This window comes from Mus caroli, unplaced genomic scaffold, assembly GCF_978045245.1.
Source record: "Mus caroli unplaced genomic scaffold, Mus_caroli_1 scaffold_12, whole genome shotgun sequence".
NCBI classification, from domain to species: domain Eukaryota; kingdom Metazoa; phylum Chordata; class Mammalia; order Rodentia; family Muridae; genus Mus; species Mus caroli.
Window position 1 is genome coordinate 38,121,675 of NW_028227267.1, and position 17,553 is coordinate 38,139,227.

The 17,553-nt window shown below is 45.5% G+C and overlaps 1 protein-coding gene across 1 annotated transcript; it reads left to right on the forward strand.

The window, feature by feature from the left end:
- Nucleotides 1-1,806: 1,806 nt before the first annotated feature.
- On the forward strand, nt 1,807-17,262 carry LOC147001787 (disks large homolog 5-like). Its single transcript, XM_085828577.1, has 5 exons — nt 1,807-1,957; nt 2,740-2,902; nt 4,286-4,417; nt 5,083-5,266; nt 16,660-17,262. Exons 1-5 carry the CDS (start codon nt 1,807-1,809, stop codon nt 16,663-16,665), a joined length of 636 nt encoding a protein of 211 aa, XP_085684703.1. The 3' UTR covers nt 16,666-17,262.
- The last annotated feature ends 291 nt before the right edge of the window (nt 17,263-17,553 follow it).

Sequence of the window (17,553 nt, forward strand, 5' to 3'; positions counted from 1 at the left end):
ACCCAAGGAGCTAAACAGATCTGCAACCCTATAGTTGGAACAACATGATGAACTAACCAGTACCGTGGTGCTCTTGTCTCTACCTGCATATGTATTGAAAGATGGCCTAGTCGGCCATCACTGGAAAGAGAGGCCCATTGGACTTGCAAACTTTATATGCCCCAATACAGGGGAATGCCAGGGCCAAAAGAATGGGAATGGGTGGGTAGGGAAGTGGGCGGGAGTATGGGGGACTTTTGGGATAGCATTGGAAATGTAATTGAGGAAAATGAGTAATAAAAAAAAGAAAAGTAAAACAAACTATATTAAAAAAAAAGGAATAGATGGGAACTTTCATGTTACGTGCATACCTGAGAGTTCTGGTCTCATGAAAGTAAATAAGAGTTCCTTAACGGAAACACTACAAATCTCTCAGAAGAGTTCAGGGAAAAATGGCTGGGCCTCCTTCTTACTTTGTGCCTATTGTACCCAATACAGGGAGGAATTCATCCCAATACTATTTTATTGGAATGCCTGCCCCATAGCTTTCTAGGCTCAGATATCATCAGCTAGCTAAAATATAACTTTCTTTTTCATTAGCCATGTTCTCCAGTTCTCCATAAATGCACTTCATACGACTACCAGAGAGAGAGAGTACACATCTGACTACCCCACCATCTCCCCAGACACCTTTGGGCCTTCTTGTAGTGATATTCCATAACCAAAGATGGTAGCCAAAGACAACACAATCAATGTGGAAAGCCTTTGCATGATTGCTACACTCATACACCTGCGAGGTTAGGTGGCATTTTACCATGCACTCAGCACACCCAGGTCAAGAAGGAAGAAGGTACTGATGTCAATGCCAAAGAGAGCCCCTTCTGAAATTATGAATCCATTAAAATGGAGGTTTCACTGGACCCAAGTCCTTTCATCCTTTATCCATCCAATTGAGTCTTAGGTATCTCATGAATACAGAATCATATTCCAACCTCCAACAGACTCAGGCCTGGAACTGGGAACCTAAAAAGGTAGAAACTGGGGAAGTGAGAGCTAATGCGACCAGGAAGCAGCCATTCAATGTCCCTGTTGGCCTTTGTTCACAGATGCCTATTTTGTCTGGTTGGTTTGGAGATACAGAGAATGTAAGATTTTAGCTTTTGAAGAAGGGACATAAACTTTACAATTTGATGTTGCCCCTGTAGTGACTTCTTCTATTGCCAAGTACAAGGGAGTTTTCATTGCAAAGAAATGGGGTTGTAAATCAGAGATTTTGTGAAATCACATGTTTCAATATATTGAAACAGTTTCTCCTCTCAAGCCAGTTGCACTCTAAAACATATAATCCAACTTTTGTAAGAGTAAAGGTGCAGCAGTAGGTTTTTGACCTCTGGGAAACAAAGACACCTGGGATAATAGACTGTTTATTCCATGAATGGACCCCATAAGTAGACTTATATTGGAGAAGAATCTCCCTCATAAAAGGATCCTAACCAAGATGAGCGACCCATGCCATGGCACTAACAAACTCTCCCCATTCAAAGCACTGGACTTGTAGTGAAGCAGAGAGAAATCTCTACCTTTGGAAGGAGATGTTGCCAAGAGGTATCCCCAGGGGCAAAAGAGAGACTCCAGGAAAGGGCACCTCAGAAACTGGTCAAGATGGGGCAAGCTGGTAAGCCGGTAGGCCATGGAAGTTCCAGATGACATCATCAGTACTCACTTCCCTGGACAATCTCTTGTATTCAAGAGAACCTTGGAATCTTCTGTGATGTCACCAGTGTTGTGGTAACCAGAGCGGCTTGTGGGGTATTCCTTCAGATCCTCATGGGTTCCCAAGGAGGCATGTTGTCCATGCTCCGCAGGGTATTTGGGAGAAGGAATAGAATACACACCGACACCAGACCAAGTCAGAAAGAGTCTGGCCGCCCGTCATGGTGGGAAAGGGCAAGAAACAACTGGTCATGGAGATGGCACAGTGAGTCCTGGGCAAGGTTTGGGGAGCTGCCGAGAGGATGTGGGCTTCAGCTGGTCCTTCCAGGAATAGGGATTATGATCTAGATCCTTCAGATTCCTCAATGGTAGAACCAGAGTCAAGAATATCTGATGATTAGTTTTACAGACAGCCTGATATTCAAAAGCCTGCAGTTGCTTTGCTGAGAGATCTTAATTTCCCCCTGAATGGAAAATTATGCAGAGCAAGCTCTGTGAGAATAGAAAAGTGTTGTTCTCAGGATAGAGTGTTCATGCACTTCATCTTAATATAGTTTCCTCTAGGATACATGAGCTTGTGATGCCAAGAACAGAGAGGGCTATTCCCCTGCCTATGAATCAAGGTCTTAGACACTTTGGTATTGAACATACATGATGTGGACTGATTCACAGTCTGGGGTTCCTGTAGTAGTGTACGAGCTCTCATCATGCATTTGAAGAAGACTAGAAAAGTGTTGGCTAGTATGCTAAGAGGTACAGACTTTGTTTTCAGCTGACAATGCCCTCCATTTATTCGTGCCTGGTGCAGCTTATGCATTTCAGGGCTAGGGTGATTACAATAGGAAGTCAGGCATATGTTTAGTGATGGTGGTTGTGAACAGGGACCTAGCTGAGGAGCCCAGCTTGAAGAAACCTATGATGCACTATCAGGGATTCACAGTGTCTCTAGATTTTCCTCTTCCTCAGGCTTCTGTGTGGGACAAAGCATGGTTTCCCTTTCCATGCCCTATCATCTCTATAAGGTTACTACTGTTTTTCTACCTACAGGCTCTGTTGGGGAGCCATCACCCCAAACCCCCACCATCAATGAGCAGGAGAAGAGATGCGAGAGTTTGGAGAAGCTCAAAAGAGAGCTCCAGAACATAAAAAATGCCAGAGACGAACTTCAGGGAATCCTGGCCAATTACACTAACAAGGATTTAAACGACAGGTAGTCTTTATGCCCAGTTCTCTGATGACTATCTTGGGCCATCCCTGTTAAGCCCAGATTCCGTCATACTACAGTGGGCTACAAATCCAGGCTGTCTGCATATCCAAATCAATTTTGCTGATTGGATTGTCGACACAGAACTTCAAGTTCAGATAGGAGTGAGATGGGGTCACAGGCACTTTTAATACCTCCAAAAGTAATTCAGAGGCTGTGGCATGAATCACAACCTGGGTATGAAGGTAGTAATGTGTGAGCTCTCATCCTGGCATTTAAGAAGCTTACACAGGTGTTGGTTTGTGGGAGTTGCTAGGTAATGTTTGTTTATAGCCAATGCTTTCCATAACTGACCAGGCTATAATTTGGATCCAATTGGTCCTGTCAACACCTGGAGTGGCCTTTCCCACATACTGCCTCTCAGTATGACTGGATTGGCTGCAGTTCATCACAGCTTTTCTCAAATTTTATTCATTATACTCTCAGATAAAGGCAAATAATTTTATTTATTTGGCATTCTGATCGAGTGTAAGTGTGTGTGTGTGTGTGTGTCTCTCTGTCTGTCTGTCTGTCTGTCTGTCTGTCTGTCTGTCTGTGTGTGTGTGTGTGTGTGTGTGTGTCTATGTGTCTTGTGTCTCTCTCTCTCTCTCTCTCTCTGTGTGTGTGTGTGTGTGTGTGTGTGTGTGTGTGTGTGTGTGTGTGTGTGTGTAAAAGAGACAGAGACAGAGACTGACAGAGAGACAGAGCCTGAGAGAGATACTGGGTGCATGTGACCTTGTGTGTGCATTTGTGGATGTGTGTGTTCCTGGGTGTGTGTGTTCCTGTGTGTGCAGCTTAGGATCTAGAAAGTCTGTGTCATGTGATATATCCTTAGGTTTTGCCTGACTCCATTTCCAGGCAATAACAGTGAGGAAGCCAGGGATGTTCATTATGAGTAGCAGAGGACTTGACCTCTGTGCTCACCTCACCGTGGATGCACATTGGAATCTCCTGGTGTGTTATATATGATTATGTCCTTTGGGAATTTTTGTAGCAATAGAACCAAGGATTGGCAATTCCTTGTCAAAAATCAGGAGGAGAATCATACAGATTTAATGTGGACCCAGGCCTGTGACACAGATTCCTGGAAAGTTCTGGGAGAGCAAGTCTATTCTTTCAAACCCCTTCAGGGAGCTGAAGCAGATCAGCACGCTGCCTTTTCTTCCCTGGGCTTACTGGCCCAAGCTGAAGTGCAATACATTTAATAAGCACCAAGTGGAACCAGTATCAAGGAGCTAAATCAAGTGGCATGTATGGGGTGGGATAGAGCATGATTCAGCTTGAATTGAAATGATCCTTGTATCCTTAGTTCACGGGACAATTTGTTGCTTGGGCCATGCCCTCCCACAGGATCAACTTTGAGACATATATGCTTGAGATGCAACATGACCAGGTGATGACTGACCTGAAGAGAATGCCCCAGGACATCAGTGAGGCCTTGTCCAAGTGCAAGCACTTGACTAAAGAAAATCAGTTCTACTGGTGAGTGACTAACAGGGTCATGACCCAAGAACTAGGCCCAGGGTATGTCTGCCAATCCTTGTCTTTGAACTAACGTGGGGGCTCAGGTTCTATACTCTTAGTCTCTAAACAGCAAGCCTGCCTCCTTCAAACAAGGCACTAAGATTTTGACATCTTAGACTCATTTTGACCAAGTGTGAAGAGACTGGTAGCCCCTCAAATCACTGTTCTTTCCAACTAAGTATTCTCAAGATCGAAACGTTTCCACCATGATGGAGATATCAATCAATCTTGGGCCTCTTGAGCTCTGAAAGTAGATTCATAGATGGGGTTTCCAGGAGAAACATAGAAAGATAGTGTGATGCTTGGGTATCTTCACTCCTAGAGAATTTTGCCTTATATCTACAGGTGGTTTTTTAATACCACAGACTTACAAGCACATATAGACACCATGTTCTTTTCTGAGAGATACATGAGTCCCTGTTGGTTGTCAGGGTTTTCAAAAGTACCTTGGGTCTTCTGGAAAGTGGCAGTCCTCTGGATTTGATCTCCCTCTATGGCCAATCTGGGTACTTGTCTGGGGCTGTCTGGGGATCAGGGCCCATGATGAGGGAATGGTGCTTGGAGGAATGGGAGGAAGATGGATGGATGCTGCCTGTAATCACCATGTTTTGTTTGTGGCTCAGCTTCAGGAACTGCCACCTCCTGATTGAATCTAAGCTCATCCAGCACAAAGTCAGGATGTTGAGGAGTGAGAACAGACAGCTGCTAAGTGATCAGACTGCATTGGAAGAATGCAACATAGCAACAAAAATACGATGTAAAGAAGGCAGCCAGAAGATCAAAGACCACTATACTAAGCAGCAGCAGGTAGGATGAATGAAACATCATGGGCAGAATGCCCTAATGTGTAATCATAAAGACAGTCAAGCCTATGTAACCATACTGCACCTTATCCAGGCTCTCTCCTATGTCTCATCCAGTTTTACACTTCTGTGATCATTTCCAAGACTTTCTGTGGAGTTACCCTCTTTTGAAGAAATTGGATTTCTGCCATGCCCTCTCCTCCCCATCCCAGTCAGCCACCTCTAGCTTACCACTCTAGTCAGAGGAGATCCTGGACCCCTGAAAGCAACCCCTTGATGCTCTATGGTATGGAGAGGTGCTTCAGGATGCCACCTCCTGAATTATCTAGGAACCAGGTCCTCTGTTCTGTTCTATGGCAACTCACCCAGAGGGGCTTGGGCCAGTCCTCTCCTAGGACAGAAGGGCAGGCTCCAATTTTATTGCTTTATAATTAAAGTCTTTATTAAGAAACAGAAAGTTATACAAAATATGTATTTCAAACATAGCAATTAGAGATCTTTTCCTATCTTGAATTAAATTAGCCCCCTAGAAATGCATGGTGTGTCTTACTATCTTCACCAAGAGGATTCAGGGAACCCTACACTGCATCCCTCACCTGACATTGTTTTGCTTAGTATATCAAGGGCATGGCTTTGCTTCAATACAGATTACCCCTCATATTTTTTCAGAGTGTTGCATTTCAGAACATCCTTGCATGTCAATTCACTAGCCTCTTTTTGACTGATATTAGAGATGGTTTTTATGTCACATGAACTGCAATGTTATGAAAAGATCCTGGATAATAACTGCGGCTAACTTTTTATTGATGCTACCAGGGTCTTCTGAGAAGTAGCCAATGTAGGTTTAGAGAGCAGAATATATTTCAACTTCGAGCTTGCTGTAAGATGTTCTTGGAGCTCTCTAATTTAGGACCTTGAATCTTGTGTGCACCAGCTTGTATGTGCAGAACTTATACCATACTTGTAGGATCGGCCAGTATCTGAATGGAAAAAGTTCCTGAAGAAGAAATAAATACAGGCCAGGGCACACTGGCTGGGTTAATCTAAGAACCTTTAACACATCTGAGGTATCACTAATTCCTCAAGTAACAGGAAATGTGCTGTAATATAGCAGTGTTTTCATTGGGGTGAGTGTGTGTGTGTATGTTTGTGTGTGTGTATGTGTCTGTGCTTTTGCCCAGGGGTGTTTGACCATGTGTGTTTTGAATTTGTGTAATGTTAGGTGCTTGTAAGTTCTTTTTTATACAAGTGTGTATTCATGTATTCCTTTTCTATGTGTGTGTGCATGTGTGTGTGTATGTGTAGGGATGCACTTGTGTGTCTCTGTACATATATGTATTTAATTGTATCTATATATATTAATATATTCACTTGTTCAGAAAACATCTTAATTGTTAATAGACAAAATCTTTAATGAGAAAAAATACTCAGTCATTTCATATTGCCTTGGAAAAACATCAAATATAGCAGCCCATCATTATGACTGTCCACCTAGCTCACTAGAACTAAAGAAGACAAAAAATTGTATAAAGTCAGATTTTCAAGAGAATTCTGAGGGAAAAGAATTTAACTGTACTAAAATCATTTGTAGAAATAAGGAGGAGGCTGCTGAGTCAAATCAATGTGCCTGAGAGTCAAAAAGGCTGGCTAAGACTTTGTGTTTCTTGAGTTTCATGTGTTTTGCAAATTGTATCTTATATCTTGAGTATTCTAAATACCTGAGCTAATACCCACTTATCAGTGAGTACATATCATGTGAGTTCTTTTGTGTTTGGGTTTCTTCACTCAGGATGATGCCCTCCAGGTCCATCCATTTGCCTAGGAATTTCATAAATTCATTCTTTTTAAATGCTGAGTAGTACTCCATTGTGTAAAAGCACCACATTTTTTTGTATCCATTCCTCTGTCGAGGGGCATCTGGGTTCTTTCCAGCTTCTGGCTATTATAAATAAGGCTGCTATGAACATAGTGGAGCATGTGTACTTCTTACTAGTTGGAACATCTTCTGGATATATGCCTAGGAGAGGTATTGCGGAATCCTCCAGTAGTACTATGTCCAATTTTCTGAGGAACTGACAGGCTGCTTTCCAGAGTGTTTGTACAAGCTTGCAATCCCACCAACAATGGAGGAGTGTTCCTCTATTAGATACAATTTGCAAAACACTTGAAACTCAAGAACGAAGACCAAATAGTGGACACTTTGATCCTTCTTAGAATTGGGGACAAACACCCATGGAAGGAGTTACAGAGACAAAGTTTGGAACTGAGATGAACTTACAGATGTCGGGTGTGAGATCAGGCCACCAAGTCCAAGGGGGGTGCACTGCAGTGGCTGCCCACACAATGTTTCCCTCTTCATTAAGCACTTCCCAAGACTGCTGAATTGGAGTGTGAGGGTTAAAGTCTGGTGGGGCCGCCCCTGCGCAGCAGGCGTAGCTTAAGAGGATTAGCAGTTCTTTCCAAAGTCCACTCATCTGGGTCCATTTCTGGGGGAGCCTTCTTGACATGGGACGCATGAACCCAGGCAGGGATCCCTTCTACTTTGACTGCAGTGGGTGTTGTCAGCAGCACCAGGTAGGGTCCTTTCCACCGTGGCTCAAGGTTCCCCGCTCAATGTCTCCTCACCAGGACAGTGTCTCCCACTTCGAACTGGTGCGGCACCTGAATATCACAGGCGACATAGGTTTCTTTTAATTGTTCCCAGACTTCTTTCCTCACCGTTTCAAGAGCCTTGAGACGGGCTAAAAGGCGAGTAGAAGGAACAAAGGAAATGTCTGGGCAAGTTTTACTTTCTACCGTCATATAAATAGGCGGGGGCGCCCCATATAATAATTCAAAAGGTGTTAGACCTAGGGCTCCCGGAGTATTTCGAGCCCGGAATAGAGCACAAGGGAGGAGGGCTATCCAATCATTCTCGCCGGACTCTAACGCTAATTTGGTTAAGGTCTCCTTGAGAGTTCTATTCATTCTCTCTACCTGCCCTGAACTTTGGGGTCTGTAGGCACAATGTAATTTCCAATTTGTCCCCAACTGGCTTACCTGAGAGACGAAAGCAGGCCCATTGTCTGACCCGATTACCTTGGGTACTCCGAAGCGAGGAAGAATTTCTTCAAGTATCTTCTTGGCTACTATAGCAGCTGTTTCTTTCTTAGTGGGGAACGCTTCAACCCACCCTGAAAACGTATCTATAAAGACTAACAGATACTTATTTCTATATCGGGCTGGCTTTACCTCTGTAAAGTCGACTTCCCAGTAGGTCCCCGGTCTATCTCCCCTTAGATGTTTTCCACCATAGAGCTTACTGGATCCGGCATTGGTGAGTGCACAGGCTCGACAGTTTCTCACTAAACCCTCTGCAGCCTGTTGTAGTCCAGGGATGCGATAAGGGGACCTACTGACCAGCCTTATCATCTTTTTAACTCCTAAGTGAGTCAGGCGATGAATGTCAGCTAAATATTTTAGCCCCTCTTCTCCTGTGAGAACTCTTTTCTCAGTTTTCCCTCCAACCATCTGGGGCGCGGTTTTGATTACCAAAGTCATTGGCCCCTGGGCCGCCTCCTTAGCCACTTGGTCTGCCATCTGGTTTCCTCTCTCTATTTGTCCAGTTCCTTTTTGATGTCCTGGGCAGTGGATGATCGCCACCTTGAGAGGCAGGTGGACAGCCTCTAGCAGGCTAAGAATCTTTTCTCTGTTTTTGATGTCTCTCCCCGCAGAAGTTAACAGGCCACGCTGTCTATAGATTGCCCCATGGACATGAGCCGTAGCAAAAGCATATCGGCTATCCGTGTAGATGTTGATAACCTTGCCCTCGGCCAGCCTCAAAGCTTGTGTCAAAGCAATAAGCTCAGCTTTTTGGGCTGATGTTCCTTCAGGCAAACTGCTGGACCATATAACAGATTTTCCATCTACTACTGCTGCCCCTGCTTTGCGCTTACCTTCTACCATGAAGCTACTCCCATCAGTGTACCAATTCGCTGCTCCCGGCCATGGCTGATCTGTGAGGTCTGGTCGAGTTCCAGTTTCTTCTGCCAATATTTCTTCACAGTTGTGCACTGGAGTCTCGTCAATTTCGGGTAACAAGGTGGCAGGGTTGAGAGAGGTAGGAGCTGCGAAAGTCACTCGTTCAGTGAGGAGCAGGCTCTGATAGTGGGTCATTCGCGTGTTGGTCATCCATCGGTCTGGCGGCTGCCTGATAATACTCTCAAGGGAGTGTGGAGCCACCACAGTGACATTTTGGCCCATGGTTAGTTTATCAGCATCCTTTACCATCACTGCCCCATCACTGCCGTAGCCGCTACCGCACGCAGGCAAGAAGGCCATCCGCTAGCCACAGGGACCAGCTTCTTTGATAGATAAGCCACGGGACGTTTCCAGGGCCCCAGAGTCTGAGTTAGGACCCCTCGTGCTATACCGTTCCTTTCATCGATGTATAGGGTAAACGGCTTATTTAAGTTTGGCAGTGCTAGGGCTGGAGCCTGAAGCAAAGCCTTTTTCAGAGTCTCAAAAGCCGACTGATGGTCTTGGGTCCAGGTAAATTCCCCTTTTTCTTTCGTCAGGGGGTATAAAGGGGCTGCTAGGGTGGCAAATCCCGGTACCCACAGTCTGCAGAATCCTGCTGTTCCCAGGAACTCTCTTACCTGATGGGGAGTGGTGGGAGTTGGAATCCGCATCACTGTTTGTTTTCTGGCATCAGTCAGCCATCGTTGTCCATCTTTCAGGATGTATCCCAGATAGGTCACCTGGGTCCTGCATAGCTGCGCCTTCTTAGCTGAGGCTCGATACCCCAACTCACCTAACTCGACCAGGAGATTCCGAGTTCCCAGTTCGCACTCCTCTCGTGTCCCTGCAGCTAGCAAAATGTCATCTGCATACTGCACCAGGGTCACTTGTGGATTATTGACTCGGAAAGAGGCCAAGTCCCGGTGTAAGGCTTCATCAAACAGAGTGGGCGAATTTTTGAACCCTTGGGGCAGCCTCGTCCAGGTGAGCTGTCCCGCCCGTCCACTCTCCGGATCTCGCCACTCAAAGGCGAACACTGGTTGGCTATTGGGATGCAATCTCAGACAGAAAAAAGCATCTTTAAGATCTAAAACAGTGTACCAAGTTCGTTCAGGTGGCAAGGTGCTAAGTAGGTTATAAGGGTTGGACACTGTAGGGTGAATGTCTTGCACTCTTTTGTTTACCTCTCTAAGATCTTGGACTGGGCGGTAGTCGTTTGTTCCTGGCTTCTTTACTGGGAGCAGCGGAGTATTCCAAGAGGATTTGCAGGGAACTAGGATCCCCTGCTGAAGTAATCTGGTGATATGAGGACGTATACCTTCCCGTGCCTCTTTGCTCATAGGGTACTGTCGAACATCAATTGGAGTGGCCCCCGACTTGAGCTCGATCACTACCGGGGGAACTCGCCTTGCCAATCCCATTCCTCCTGTCTCGGCCCATGCCTGGGGAAATTGATCAAGCCAGTCCTGTAGCCCCTCAGGGGGCTTTGACTCGCTTTGATAAATCTGGTATTCTTCTCCCAGTTGCAGAGATAGTGCTAAAGTCTGAGGCTGTTCTATTCCCCATGATACTATCGGCCCAGGAGGGGAAAAGGTTATTTGTGCCTTCAATTTAGTCAATAAGTCTCTTCCTAGAAGGGGCATAGGACATTCTGGAATGACCAGGAACGAGTGAGTCACCTGATTCCGTCCTAGGTCTACTGTCCTGGTCGTAGTCCATGGGTATGACTTTTGTCCTGTGGCTCCAATTACTAAGGTTTTCTCATTCTCTCTTAATTTTCCTAGCGGGGTTTTAAGCACTGAAAATTCTGCGCCCGTATCGACCAGGAAATGTATAGGTGTCCCCTCCACTTCTAGGGTTACCCTAGGCTCGGGGAGGGGGACCGAGCCCCGTCTTCCCTAGTTTTCACCTTTTCCAAGAGACAATACAGGTGTCCCTTGCTTCTTTTTAGGACACTCGCTGGCCCAGTGGCCTTTCTCCTTGCAGTATGCACACTGGTCTTTTTCTAGGCGTGGTCGGTCTCTTCTGGGTCTCTTTGGCCCCTGCCTTTTTTCATCTCTCAGGTCCCCTGTCTGTCTAGTCCTATTCCTTTCTCTATCTACCACTGTGGCCAGAATTCAAGTCAGAGCTTTCTCCTGTCTCCTGTCTCTCTTATCTTCATCTTCTCTTCTCTCTTTCTTTTCTCTCTCTAATTTTTCCTCTTCTGTTTCTCTCTTGTGATACACCTTCTCAGCCTCTCTAACCACATCCCTTATAGTATAATCTTGCAATCCTTCAATCCGCTGCAGCTTCCTTCTAATATCAGGAGCTGACTGCCCTATGTAGGCCATAATCACTGAAGCCCGCTGTCCCTCTGACGTAGGGTCAAACGGGGTATACCTCCTATAAGCCTCCATGAGTCTCTCTAAAAAGACTGAGGGAGGCTCAGCTGGCCCCTGCATAACTTCTCTTACCTTAGCCAAATTTGTGGGCTTACGAGCAGCCCCTCTGAGACCCGCGACTAGTGCCCGTCGGTAATTGGACAGCCGTTCCCTACCTTGTGCTGTGTTATAATCCCACTGGGGGCGAGTTAAGGGAAATCCTTCGTCTATCTCGACCGAGGTCTGGACCGGCCATCCGGCTCCATCTCGGACGTTCTTCCGTGCCTCGAGGAGGATTCTCTCTCTTTCCTCGGTGGTAAACAGGGTTTGTAGGAGCTGTTGGCAGTCATCCCAGGTGGGCTGGTGTGAGTACATCAGAGACTCTATCAACCCTGTAAGTCCTGTAGGATTATCTGAGAAAGAGGGATGGTTTACTTTCCAATTATAAAGGTCCGAAGACGAAAACGGCCAGTATTGAAGAAGCTGGAGGTCATTCTGGCCGGTAGGGGGAGCTCCAACAGCTCTAAGTGGAAGCGCCATCATAGAATCGGCTAGCCCCTCTGAGAGCACTCCCCGGCGGCTTCTCGTTCCTGCTAAGGGACCCCCCTCCCCACTCCCTAGACCCAAAGGTGGAGCTGCCCGAGCCGAGGGCTGGGCTGCGGAGCTGGGAAAGGGTGCAGGTTGGAGGACTGGGGGATAAGGCGGTGGTAGAGAATCGGGCCATTCTGGAGGTTCCTCTATCTCCGGATAGATTTTAGAAACAGCCGCTGGTTGCGGTGGGGTGGATTTCTCGCTGGCTCCTTCAGGTAGTATTTTTAATTTCTCCTTCTCAGCATTCTCTCGAACCTTCAAAACCTTGGTACCTGGATGTAGGGGTGGAAGAAATGGGCGAACCCAGGCAGGCGGGAACCGTGCTAAATCTTCCCACACTGTGATATACGGCTGCTGATCTGGAAACGATCCGGAGCCTTCCTGAAAAACAAAGGCTTTTACGGCCCTAATGGTGGGGAGGTGAAACGTACCTACCTCAGGCCAACCCACTCCGAAGGTCAGCCATACCGAGGCGCAGTAAGACTGCCAGGGTTTCTTTTTAACCACTACTGATAAGTTTTGTCCTCTTGCCCTAACGTCCGTCCAATGGTCCTTAGTCAAAGATAACGGGGTTGAGAGAGTCTGACCCATAATGAAGAACAAAAACAGAGACAAAACGAAGACAGAGACAAGGGACACGAGAACGTCCAAGCACACTCGTCCCTGCCTGGACTTGTACAACCAGCCAAACGCTACCTCTGACAGAGTGGAATTCCACGTCCACTCCCGCTCTGGCAGAAAGAGCACTCTATCTCCCTCACTCTGCCAAAGGACAGCCGGGTCTTTCCGACTGTCTCTGACCCTGGGCACTTCCTCCTCCAGGATCGCCCTAGAAACGTCTCCCCAGGGCTGCAGCTTTGCGGCTCAGGACGTCTCCTTCCGCGCGCACACACACTGGATCCTCACGGATCTCAGCGGCAGCTGCCAGAATACTAACACTGGAAAACCGAGACACAGATTCAGCGGCACCGCACTCAGACACACCAAACTCACACAGACGTACCTCCAAGGGGTATTCTTGGGGTTCTGGGTGCCCCAAAATCCAGGACGAGCCCCCAAAATGTTGGACCCCAAATATAGGGACCCCACTCTAGTCCAGGGACGGGAAGCACCCACGAACACAAGAATCTCTCTTGTTGCGTTGCAAGATGCACGAGGCTTTATTAGCAGAGCTCTGGGTCGATAAGTACCTCACACAGGAGGCAGGGGAATCGACCCCAAGGCTCAGGAGTTAGGGGTTTTTAAGGAAGCAAAGGGTTAGGAATACAAAGAATTTTGACAAAGGCATGGGGTTGATTCATTAACAGAAAGATTACATATCAGCAAAAGGGGCATCAGAGCTTTGTTCCGGTGGGCTTGGGCTTATCTTTGTTCACATAGCAACCAGTTGATGTATGACTTTTTCCTGGCGCCAAGGGGCAATAGACAGAGGGGAGGTTCCGGCCAGATGGCGTGGACTAGATAAGATGACCCTGCCTGTCTAAATGGCGTGGACTAGATAAGATGACCCTGCCTGTCTACAGATTGAGGGGAGATTCCGGCCAGATGGTGTTAGCTTAGATAATATAGTCCCATTTGTCCTTGAATACCGTTTCATCTTTACGGCCAAGATGTTCTTAGGAATGCCTTAACAACAGCCCTGCCCTGGCATGCCTGGGGGCTGTTCTGCTTTGTTCTCAGTCCCAGATCAGAGCTGTGGGATCTTAAACAAGTTACAATATTCCATCTTCCTTCAATATAGCTGTCTCTTGTGAGGCTAAGACGGGGCCTAGCAAACACAAAAGTGGATTCTCACAGTCAGCTGTTAGATGGATCATAGGGCCCCTAATGGAGGAGCTAGAGTAAGTACCCAAGGAACTAAAGGGACCTGCGAGCCTACAGGTGGAACAACAATATGAACTAACCACTACCCCAGGAGCTCGTGTGTCTGGCTGCATATGTAACAGAAGATGGCCTAGTTGGCCATCATTGGAAAGAGAGGCCCATTGGTTTTGCAAACTTTATATGCCTCAGTACAGGGGAACAACAGGGCCAAGAAGTGGGAGTGGGTATGTAGAGGAGAGGGGGTATGGGAGACTTTTGGGATAGCATTGGAAACGTAAATGAAGAAAATATCTAATAAAAATAATAATACCAAAAAAAACCTTTGTGTTCCTTCTCTGTACTCAGTGAATAGTGACTGCCCACTGGAAGATCAGGGGACTTGTTGCATCTTCTGAGCACCCTAGTTTGTTTTCTTCCTTCCCTGCTACCATTTTCTTTCCAACTTTGCCCATGCTTCACTCAGTTGTTCTTGGCTTGGAGTTTGTCCAGGGTGTTATGATTTGAAAGAATGAGTGGCTTGGTGTTGAGAATGTACTAATCTTAAGGTGCATACCTATGGTGAAGTGCAAGAACAGGACTGCCTCAGGCAGCCCTTTAGACTCACAATAGTCTACAGAACAAACACTGGTCTGTCTGTAGCACTCTGTAACTACTCTTATTCAACATCATTCACTCTGTGTTAAAATCATCCTCAAAGAGGCTGGGGAGAAATGAGGATACTCAGACACTGCTGGTGTGATTCAAATGGGGTAGTCCTTTGATACGCCATGTCCAACTCTTCAGAACATTGTACTGCATTGCACAGGGACCTGGCAATTCCAGAACAAGCAGTAGGTGTCCAAAGAGAAATTAGGGCACATCATGGTTTTAGGGATATTCCTCATAGCAGCCCTGACCTATAAACTATCCATAAGTCCATCAGTAAAGCAGTGAAAATTACACTGAGTCCAGGCTTTCCATGGAGTATTGCCTAGTGGAATAACACATGCAACCATTTGACTGTGAACTATTCAGACTTATTTTCCTCAAAACATCTCTGGCAGAATCTCCTTACAGGGAAAGAAGTTTCACTTAGCATCCTGGTTATGGAGATTTACTAGTTGCCTGGGATCCTAGCTTGGATCCAAACTCATACAGGCTATGGTAAATGAAGGGCCTATTGGAAGATTCTGCTCACTTTGCAGCCACTGAGGAACAGTGAGCAAGAGGCAGGAACAGGCTGATCTACCTCCATCCAGTGTGCCTTTGCTGGAAACAAGCCTACTGCGCATAGCCTTGGGAACTTCCTAAGCAGCTTTGGCCACAAACCCATATTTCCATTTTCTGTTTATTAGGAGAAAGCACATTATTGACTGAGCTGTCTATAGGCTATGCGTACTATGTTCTTATCCCAGTCACGATTATTTTCTTTTACTTTTTCTTTTAAGAAAAAAAATATTTCTTTAAAGTATGTGAGTACACCTTCTGTTCTTCAGAAACTCCAGAAGAGGTCTTCAGATCCTTCTGAAGACAGTTGTAAGCAACCATGTTTTTGCTGGGTATTCAACTCTGGAAGTCAAGAAGACCAGACACTTACTAAGTGCTGAGATACATCTTCAGCCTTTTATTTTTCAATTAAATGTTTTTTTTTTAATTCTGGCTCTGTATGTCCTGGGAGGTCTCTGTTTTTATCATTAGCTTGGAAAATAAACATGTTTCTTCAATGAAATACATTTGTTCGTGTGAATACATGTGCTTGTGTTCCTTCAGAAATGTAGGAATGTGTGTGTCTGGATCTCTCTCTCTGTGTCTCTCTCTCTCGTCTCTCTCTGTATCTCTGCCTAGGTCTGTGTGTGTGTGTCTTCTCTGTCTCTGTCTCTCTGTCTCTCTCTTTCTCCCTATCTCTCTCTCTCTCTCTCTCTCTCTCTCTCTGTGTATGTGTGTGTGTGCGTGTGTGTGTGTGTGTGTGCAGGTTTGTCCTGGCCTGGCTGAAAAGATGAAGCGTCCTTTCTCTGTCTCTGAGATGAGGTACTAGCACAGGATGGCAGTACCTAAGGAGCCATATGCATAGCGGGGCTCTTGGTTCTTGGGTTTAGTTTTTTGTTTTTCCTTCATGAACATCCATTTAGAGTTCACTTCTTACCCTTGGAAAGATTGGCATGAAGCAGACTCTTGCTGATTACAGTATCCTTTCAATGTGCATGGATTTCCTGTGAGATGGATTCTCTGGGGATTCCCAAATATAGGGGTTCAAAAGGAGAGCCAAGGAAGGATTCTGCACTCCAGAAATAATAAGAGGCTTCACTTCAACATTTGCTAGGCTCCCTAGAAGGCCTCAGTTCAATGGTAGATTCAGACACTGATACAACTTATTTTTCAATATAAAGTATTTAGACTATTGGAGAAATGTGGTGTTTTACTTTAACTCCAGCACAGTGTGTAGTTCACAGTTCAGTGTCAAGCAATTTTTTACATTTGACAAAAACATCCAGGCCCAGGTTCTCTCTGCCCCTTCTCCTATGGGGATACAGGAAAGATATCAGATGAAAGGTCATATTGGATTGTCCTGCTGAGTAAAGCTGGTGTTTGCTGGATCACTGACATGGCAAGATCTCACCAGGTTTTTTTTCTCTTCGTCCTATAGGTCTGAAATATTCTGCAGAAGCTCAAACAGATCTGAGACCAGGTGAAGATCTTGTCAGACACAACTGTTCACCAGGAGCACTGGGTGTGCAAAGCAAATTAACCACATCTCATCCTTGCATCTAATCCTTGTAACCATGGCAACTTTGGGCTGCATTTTCTTCTTTTTTAGTTTGCTATGGGTAATGAGGCCTTTATTTTGTCTAGCCTCTCATCCAGCAAGATGCCTTTTTGGAAGGCTTCAGAGAAGTGCTGACATACATCAAGATCTGCTGGGCATCCAGCAGGACTCTGACAATGCCAATTTTAGATGATCCTATTGGGTCATCAAGAACTATTTCATGGTGATCAGTCATATGAATTTGAAAAACTTTAAGGTATCATCTGTAACATCTCTCATGTTAGCCTTGGAAGGACTAGTTCATCAGCAGAACACCCACCCCAATGAGACACGCCTATATTCATCTTCAACAGACTATTACCATCAGTGACTTCCTTTTCACTATTTTACCAAGGCCAGCAACAGGCTGTGGGTCTGTGCTGAACATCTGCAGTAAGAGAATGATGCTTAGCTTAATTATTGTGTTTCATTTTTGGTTAGAGTTTTGATTTCTTTGGGTCTTTGGTTTTCCTGTATTTTCATTTGAAGTTTCATTATATATTCATTATCTTTTTGTTACTGTAATTAATTTGCTTTTTTGCTAAGTCTATATAGTGTTTAAACTGACTCCCCACTTTAAGATGTTATTGAATAAAATTAGGGTATTGTTATGAATAAAACGTCATCCCTAATTATTTCTCTCATAAGGACATTCTGCATTTATGTGTGGTTCATACATAGTCCTGTAACACTAGAAGTTTCAGGCAAGAATGGGACTCTTCAAGTATCATGTTG

What these genes read in the sequence shown, in the direction of transcription:
- LOC147001787 (XM_085828577.1), top strand. Translation starts at nt 1,807, where the DNA reads ATGGGTTCCCAAGGAGGCATGTTGTCCATGCTCCGCAGGGTATTTGGG. An exon ending in AACAAGGATTTAAACGACAG is followed by an intron (nt 2,903 to 4,285) that starts GTAGTCTTTATG and finishes GCCCTCCCACAG; the next exon opens with GATCAACTTTGAGACATATA. An exon ending in AAAGAAAATCAGTTCTACTG is followed by an intron (nt 4,418 to 5,082) that starts GTGAGTGACTAA and finishes TTTGTGGCTCAG; the next exon opens with CTTCAGGAACTGCCACCTCC.